The sequence below is a fragment of the Saccopteryx leptura genome, chromosome 3 (genome assembly GCF_036850995.1).
Source record: "Saccopteryx leptura isolate mSacLep1 chromosome 3, mSacLep1_pri_phased_curated, whole genome shotgun sequence".
NCBI classification, from domain to species: Eukaryota; Metazoa; Chordata; class Mammalia; order Chiroptera; family Emballonuridae; genus Saccopteryx; species Saccopteryx leptura.
This window is the reverse complement of record NC_089505.1, coordinates 242334055-242342635: the sequence shown is the minus strand read 5'-3', so window position 1 is coordinate 242342635 and position 8581 is coordinate 242334055. Positions and strand designations below refer to the sequence as shown.

General features: G+C 52.0%; 1 protein-coding gene across 1 annotated transcript; it reads right to left on the bottom strand.

Annotated features, from left to right (window-relative positions):
* Positions 1-5469: 5469 nt before the first annotated feature.
* Positions 5470-7756, bottom strand: PCGF1 (polycomb group ring finger 1). Its single transcript, XM_066372365.1, has 9 exons — positions 7631-7756; positions 7078-7183; positions 6767-6919; positions 6534-6605; positions 6306-6411; positions 6106-6139; positions 5920-6006; positions 5708-5788; positions 5470-5616 (listed from the first exon to the last, which is right to left on the bottom strand). Exons 1-9 carry the CDS (start codon positions 7721-7723, stop codon positions 5569-5571), a joined length of 780 nt encoding a protein of 259 aa, XP_066228462.1. The 5' UTR covers positions 7724-7756; the 3' UTR covers positions 5470-5568.
* Positions 7757-8581: the final 825 nt, after the last annotated feature.

Sequence of the window (8581 nt, the reverse complement as noted above, 5' to 3'; positions counted from 1 at the left end):
GGACCTGGCCTGGCAGAGCGACTGCAGCGGGGAATAGTGGGGATGCGATGCTCAAGCACGCACAGGTGAGTGGACCCGAGTCTGTCCAAACACCGCTCAGAGGCACGGAGGAAGTCAGAAACACATGAAGAAGCACCGGAGACCTGGCCGTCAGGAGAGAAAACACAGCAAACCCAGAGCTAGCGCTACTGCCCAGGAGGTGTCTTTGCCAGTGAAGACTGGCCTACAGAGAGGGCCTTCGGTTTCATATCAGTCTATGGGCGGATGTTTTTGTCTCCTTCTGAAGCTCCTGTAGTCTCAGCAGGGGTCTTCCAGCCTGGAGATGCCCAGAAAACACCCAGCAGGAGCAGTGGTGGGAAGGGCCACTGGTCAATACCGAGAAGAGTGACTTGCGCCTGACCTCTGGTGGTGCAGTGGATAAAGCCTAGACCTGGAGCGCTGAGTTCGTGGGGGTTTGAAATCCCAGGCTTGCTGGGTCAAGGCATATAAGGAAGCCCTGCTTCTCTTCCCTGCCTTTCTTTTTCTCACTCTAAAATCATGAATAAAATCTTTTTCTTTTTTTTTAAATAGAGAAGAGTGACTTGAAGGGCAGACTTCATACACCCAACCAGATTCTAGGGCAGAAGCCCTTCCCACACCAAGGAGAAACTCTAAAGCCTGGGATATTCATTCTTATTTTATCTGCATCCTATGGGTCATTCTCTCTTCTCTCCTGCAGCTAATCTAGTTCCTGCTTACACCAGGATGAGCACTGCCATAGCCTTCTTTTGTAGGAATAAGGCAGTTCTGGGACAGAGCTGCTCCATCAGTGGAGGCCAAAGCAATGCTTTTGTTCACATATCACACCCCAAATATCTAGTGGATTCACAGACCAGAGACAGAGAAGCCTTGCTACTCCTGAGGACCTCACACTCTGAAGAAACTTGCTGTTGTAGGTTTCTTCTAATTTTTTTTGAACAGTGCCATGAAGAACTGGGCCGATCCCTCCTAGACTGTCCATTCTGTCATCGTCTCTGTAAACCTCTGTACCTCCCATCATTTGTCCAGGGATCATCTGTATCAACCTGTCTATTCCCTGTGGCTCGTGAAGCCTGCAGTTGGGGTGCCCAACTCGGAGCTTGAGAAATCTGAGGCACCTACGTCAAAGATTCCTTGACAAAGACAGGAAGACATTATGATCATTGGGGTTCGGGAACCTCATACTGAGGCACTGACCTGGCCCACTCAACAAAGTTGGAGAAATACAGGGTCTTTTTGGTAAAGGCTCTCTCGAATGACCACCCTACCCCCAATATACACAAAGACACATAATGCCCTTATGGCAGCCTGAGCAACATAGCCCAGTGGGTCAGAGAGTACAGCCGGGGCACAGCAGAAAGCTGAGATGCCTCAGGACCTTCTTAATTGGTTATTAATGGTGGTGGTGGGGGGGGAGGGGGCAGAAGAGGGCCAGCAGAAATCCTCCTAGCAGGAGGCCTTAGCCTTCTGAACCATCCTGGTGGTTTCACTTAATCTGAAATTAAAGAGGGTCCCAGGAGGTTGCAGGAACTGGCTAGCTCATGTCCCAGGCCTGTCACCAGATACTACAAGTTTCACTCACATATGCTCTATGTAGCTTTTGTCATATTTTACTCTGAATTACTAGTATGTGTCTGTGAGGTGTGTGGGGCTCTTCTGAAGGACCTTTGCCTTCTTTCCCTTCCATTTCTCCTGCCGGCCTTCTGTGCCCAGCAATCAGGCTCAGGTAATGGGGTTAGGAGATCCCCAGATGTGAGTTTGAGGGAGGAGAGGGAAGGAGAGACTAGTAATGGGAGGAGGCTGCTGACAGCAGAGCCCAACTAAGGTCTTCCCAGAGGCCAGTGAGACTTGTCCAGACAGTTCTGGGGCCATGGGAGGGGACTTTCCCCAGAGGAGTCTCAGGAACCCGAGCTGGGAAATCGGATCCTCCGAGGGGGTAAAAGGAGGGTGAGTGATTAATGAGAAAGATTAAGAGATTAAACCTGGATTCTGGGTTTGGGGGCGCTCAGTTGTCTCATAGGCTTCCCCCACTCGTCTGGGAGCCCAACAGGCCAGTGCTCCTTGATGTACACCTCTTCTTCCCCCCCACCATGGTCCAACTCTACCTACCTTGGTTCTTCCCAGAACAATCCACAGACATAATCTTTCATACTGCCCAACCCACCCCCTCTGATGGTTTTCCTCTCCCTGTATTCTCAAGCAATCCTCCAAGTCTCCCTCAGATTCCCTTTATTGTTCTTTTCAGACCCTTGGGGTCGTCTGCTTCCTCCCCTTGTAAAGACCTCCACATTCTGATTTTCACTCCCTTGGAAAGGTGCCTCAATTCCCTCTTAACAATGCTTTCTCACATATTCCCTCACCACCCCCTTTCAGATTTCCATTTTCTTATTCCTCTCTACCTTACCTCCAATCTTATTCCTTTTCCTCATCACCTGGATCTTATCTCTCATTCCCAGACACCACACCTGTTACCCACCCTGCCCTCCTCAGACTCTCATCTGGCTAATTCTACTACCTAGGCCTGCCCCAGATCGACCCCTCTTCTTGGCACGGAGAGCTGCTCAATAATACCACTTTTAGTCTTCGGATTTCTGCCTCAGGCATTCCTCTGAATTCTTTGTGTGTGTGTGTGGGGGGGGGGGGTTTGGGGGGAATCCTCAGAATAATCCCCCTGGGGAAGTTCAGAGGACAGTCTCAGAGATGTGCTTGCCCCCACCCCCCACTTTAGCCAGCTTGAGAGGGGGTTTAGGGATGAAACTCCGTGCAGAGGAACGTGGGGTGGGACATCCATCTCACACATACTTCTGGGATTTTCTTTCAGAAAAGTTTTACTGCAGAGTGAACTGGTTTAGATACTGAAATTTTAGTTCCGTTACTTCTAGGGCCTTGGGTTTGCGAGTTCTTTCTGGCCCTTTACACTGATTCACAAAGAGCTCCATGTAGTAGCCTAACAGCTGCCAGACCTGCTGCAGCAGAATACGCAGCACCTCCCGCCTCCCTCACAAACTTACATACACTCTGAGACACACTGTCCCAGGGGAGTCTCTTGTCCCTGGCTCCTCACTCACCATCCTTCCCCCAGTACTGGGAGAGACTTGCCAGGCTAAGAAGGACAAGCTCCCCTCTGTGACAAGAGCAGGGTCAAATCTCAGTGACCCCACCCCCCAAGCAGAAGTGGCTAAGTGAGAACTGGGAGGAGAGGCACTGCGGGCAGGGTGGTGGGCCCTGCAGAGGGTGGTGAGAGGGCTGATGCACACGTGCTGTGTCCCGGAGCCCAAGAGAACCTTGGGCTTGACTCAGTCCTGGTGCAGAATGAGATGAGTGACCCCAGGAGATGGGGTGTGCGTGGAGCAGGCCAGGCAGTGGGGTAATGAGCCCATAGATGAGGGAGAGACACTTGGAGCCCACAGCTGGCCTGCATTAGCAACCTGGGGAAATGCACCACAGCTGCTGCCAGACAAAAATAAGGCTTCTTTGAGCTGGGGGTGAGGCGGCGTTGCTGCTCCATCCCAGATGCAGGCCTGAGTGCCTTTGGCTGCTCCTTGACCACTAGCCATGAGTACTCAAAGGCCTCATCTCCAGGCTTGGTATTCAGGACTGGGGAATCAGGCATCCTTATCTTTTATTTAAAATAAAAAATTTTAAGGTATCCTTATCTTTTAGCTGGGCATTCTTGCCCCAAGCCAAGCCCCAATCAGACTACTTCTCAATTCCTGCAGCTGCTTGGGCCAGGAAAAGTCCTCAGGGGTGTCTTACTCTCCTTTAGCCAGCCTGCACCTCTTCCTCCTGAGTCAAACGCCCTTTCACACACAAACTGCCTTGAAAACAGCCTGAGTGCAGTGCTCTCGTAGGCCCAAGTCCACAGAGCTCAAATTCCAGAACAGAATGGGGAACCCTGGCATAGAAAGAATTAATCCAGAAATTTAAGAAATATGCTATGTAGAGACAGACCCAAAGGCTGTGGAAGAAGTCCTGATTCTGGCTAAGGGAGGTTTCCTGAAGGAGGTGACACATAGATCTTCAAGGACAGCTGAGTATGGGGGGTAGGGTGGGCATTCAGAGGCATGAAGCCTAAAACATGGGAAGTTTTAGGAATCTTGGAGATCATCTTGTATCCAGGACAGTGGCTCTTTGGTGTCCCCATATTATGCCGGTGGCTGAGGCCAGGTAGGTCCTCATTGGATTCAGGCAGATGGTAGAGAAATTGCAGAGCCAGAAAGCTTTGGCCATTCCTGTTTTAAGTCTCACAACGGCGGAGGAGCACACAAGCAGGGAAAACTGCTTCTCAGGCAAATGAAACAGCAAAATGGCCCCTCACAGTGGCAGGCAAGCAATCCACAATCCACAATCCTCCCTGAGCACAAGCACCCATAACCTTACACAGGCCGGACACATGTGGCACAGCCATGCGCTTACGCACCAATCAGGCAAAGTGCTTGCAGCTGGGAAACCAGTGAGCAAGCCTAACACAGCTGCCCACACCCCATCCTGGTTCCTGTTGCCTACCCAGCATAAAGAGGAGCTGCCTTCACTACATCCCTCTCCAAAGTCCTCTGAAGCTTGGTGTCTTCAGTCCTCATCAGTTATGGACAAGGACTCCCTTGAATTCATTGAGTCAGACCTTAGATAGTAGGTGATTTAGGTTTGAAACTTGGGTTCTGGCAACATTTATGCTTCCTGCTCCATCCTGCTTGTCTTGGACCGTTCGCTTCCTTAATTAGGCCTCCAGCCTCTCCGTTCCTGTCCCAGTTGGAAAGTTTCTGGCTATCCCAGTTAGAAGGGACACTCGCTGGGTTTATTTCCAGAGCCCAGTGCTCATGGCCAGGCTGACAGAGACAAGGAATGTTTGCTAAATTACTCAGTGGAGTGCTAGTCTTGTTGCTTCCCTTTTGTTCCTTGGAGTTCCCTATGCTCTCCTGGGCACCAGCTCCCTCTCCTCCTCAACTTCCCTCTCTACAATGTGGCTCACCTAACCCAGGTACCCGAAGACCTGCTAAATCTTGTAGAGATAGCCACATCTCCAAATCTGACTATTCTTGTGTACCCCGTGCCCCAATTGTTTTAGACTCCTCCCATAGTGCAAATCTTTGGATTTTTCTTTTTAAAATATCATTCTTCTTCAGTGGCACTGGCCACTGTACAACCCAAACGTTACTCTCACCACTCTTGAATTAGGACACCTCCACTCAGGCCTGCAGCATGTTGCAATGTTCAAGGACGGTGAGAGAGCTCCCTCCAGAAAAATTTCCCTTCACCAAAAAGAGCTGGTGTGTGTGGTGTAGCTTCACTTAGCTCACCTTCTGAGTTTTACATGTGTAGGGTCCTCTACCCCTCTCCTTTGGTCATTCACTGAGGGACATCCTTGTTGATGACACTCAAGAGGATTTCTGAGGGAAGCAGGACATAGGACAAAGCATAAGTATGTGGTAGGACAAGAAGGAAGAAGAGAGGTGCTTTTTAAAAGCTTTTATTTCAAAAAATAAAACCACAATTAATTTCACATAAATATCTGGGGAGGGAAGGGGAGAGGGATGGGTTGGGGCTTGACCCCTACCTCCTCTTCTCTTTCACACTGTATTGTAAAAGCAAAGGGGATGGCTAAGGGAAGAACAGGGGGAAGAAGTAGTCAGTGGGAGCATTTTTACCCAAAAGGCCCTCTCAGCCCACCCCTGCCTTAGATGTGACTCACCTTGCCGAACCAGTGGGAGAGCCATATCTGCTTCATGGTCATGTGATCAGGGAGAACTTCATTGTCAAAAAGCAGCTGTACCTAGCAGGGGAGTGGGGACAGTTTTAGGAACTCTCCTGCACCGTCAAGAACTAACCTGCTTTACTCTAAACTCTCACCTTCCCTTTGTAGCCCCTTCCTCTCCCCGAAAAACCTACTGTGGGAATACTCACATGCTGGGGATTTAGCATTAAGCGATGACATAGGACCCTCCGGAGATGACGAACCTCAGCTCTAACAGAACATCGGACATATTTGTTCTGGGGGTGTGGAGGAAAAGGAAGAAGACAAGGTGTGTGAGATAAGGGCCCTGGGGAGATTGAGTCTCCTCAGAGAGACCCTCCCTCAGCCCCTCTCACCTGCAGGACGCTTTTATTCTTGTCTTTGCCAGAACTGGGGGGGAAAAAAGACACAGATTAGGGAGCCCTAGCTTCCCACATCCCCATCCAGAGCCATGATATACTCTCTTCAAGGGAACAGACACTCCCTTACTATGCACCTTCTCCCTGGCTCTGGGCCATTGACTGACACTTTGGACAGCCCATGACCTGCCCCTCACCTCAGCCGCTCCAGGCATAGGCTCAGCTGCTCATCATAGCGATAGTAGTGGGCTTTAGAGTGATCGAAGCTACTGAAGGGGAGGCCGAGATTGCTCAGGGCTGGCTCTGAGAATGACATAGTGAGGAGAATAGCATAAGTCCCATGCTCCTTTTCCCCCAGAGAGAAACACTGGGTAAGAGGAATGCTCTGGGGTTTTACTTTACCCTCCTGTTGCCAAGGGACATACCTTCCCCACCGGGCTGGGTGACTCGGTCCAAGCCTCGTGACTGGTAGAATTCTCGAATCCGTTTCTCTTCACCTAGAAGGGAGTAGACTGGGCAGTAAACTATTAACTCCCTCATTCTGTCCTTTTGGCTGTCAAACACTTTACCTATATGATTCCCAACAAAACCCTTGTCACCTCAAGCTGCTACCCAACATCAGTCCTCTAGAAGCCCCTCAGTCAAGTTGGTCACTCACTATCTTGCAAGCCAGGCACTAGCTTGTACACGATGTCCTGCATGACCCGGTCTAGTTTAAGGTTGAGCAGTGGCTGTGTCTCGTGGATCTTGATATTGCACATGGGGCAGTACTTGCTGGTTTGGAGGTACTTCACAATACAACTCTTGCAGACTGGAGGAAAAGAAAAGCTGACTCTCAGGCCCTCTGGGAAACAGGTTCATGTGCTGGATGGGGTGCCTGGGTGGCTGAGGCAGGCAGTGCAGAGGCTGACAGCCAGCTTGGTGGCAACTAGGGCCTGGAAGAACCAGCCAGGGGACCAGGGAACTCACAAGTATGAAGACACTCTGTGATGGTGGTGGCATCCACAAAGTAGCCAGCGCACAGGCAGCAGACGATGTGCTCATTCAAGTCTTTGATCTTGACTCGTACCTCCTCCTGCGGGCACACCCTCTGTTACAGATCACCCTCCCCAACCCTAACCCCAAACTAAACCCCAACCCCAACCCGTGTGCCTTCCCAGCTTGGGAGTCGCCTCTTCATCAGCCCCCACGGCCAAGCCCCTGCACCTTGAGCGGTCAGCAGAGGATAAGCTCCCGGGGTCTGACACTACCCTTCTGCCCAGCAGAGGGCTCCGCGCACAGCGGGGATCCCTTTACGTGAATTTGTCAGACCTTCCCTTCCCAAGGGAGACTACACGACGTGCGCGGCACAATACGCAGGCGTCCAAGCTTGGAGTTTGGCAACTCCACCGCAATCGCGCAGGCGCATTGGACCCGTTTCTGCGCAGGCGCACTGGGCACCCGGCCAGCCACGGCCTGTCCTCTAGTCGGCCCCAGTTTGCACCACTAGCCGACCACAGCAGTAACCCTGCCGCCCCTGCACCTCGTTCCGTAGCGGGTCCATCTTGTACACTGACTGGAGCTGGTTCCGAAGCCTCATCGCGATTGCAATCTGGCCCCCCTGAGGAGACGCCATCTTAAAGGCTGATCCCGGCCTGTCACTTCCGGTGCCGCCTGTGGGGCGGGACTTGTCGCCCAGCAACATGGGCATAGGTCTTTTTGGATTTGCTGACCCTCTAAGGCCCCGCCCATGTCCTGTCTCCCCGTGTGCTCACCTGAGCCCTAGTGGTCCCTCCCCCTCCGCAATCCATAATAAGGGAGGGGGATTGTGGGGAGGGGGGGGTCCTGTCTCATTGCCCTTCTGTAGTAATCATCATAATAGACCCTACCAGACCTCGGGACTAACTTTTAGAGCCTGGAAAAGATTTCCCTCTCCTACCCCAAAAGGCCCGGCGATCTCCGTCCACCACCGCTCAGGGTCGTTCAGCTCCAATGACAACGACTCGGCTTAAGCCCCTCCAGAGCCCTCTCTTCGTAATGTCGCTCTCATCGGCTGACGCCTTGACATTACGGAGCTTCATCCCGATGGCGGACCTTCTCCCAGCTCCAGAGCCGGAGTTTTTCGGGGCTTTGCGGAGTCTCGGGGAGGGTGGCGGGGAGGAGGGACCCCTAGAGACCGGGAGACTGAGTTGTGATCACATACACACACACACACACACACCCATCCTTCCCTCGCCGCCGGGGATAGGGGGGCAGGCCCTCGTTAATGATGATGATTTAATCATCGGCGCCTGCGGAGGCCTGGGACAGACTAATGCAGAGCAGATGCCGAAGGAGGAGGGGAGGACGACTAGGACACTACCGCATACGGACACTCAGAGTCAGCGAGCCCCTGCAGTACCATAAGCTCAGACTCGTATTTGGAGAAGACGCAGGGTCCCCGAAAACTTGTACACTGCTGTCCCTAGATACAGCAGGATTAAAAAAACAAGGA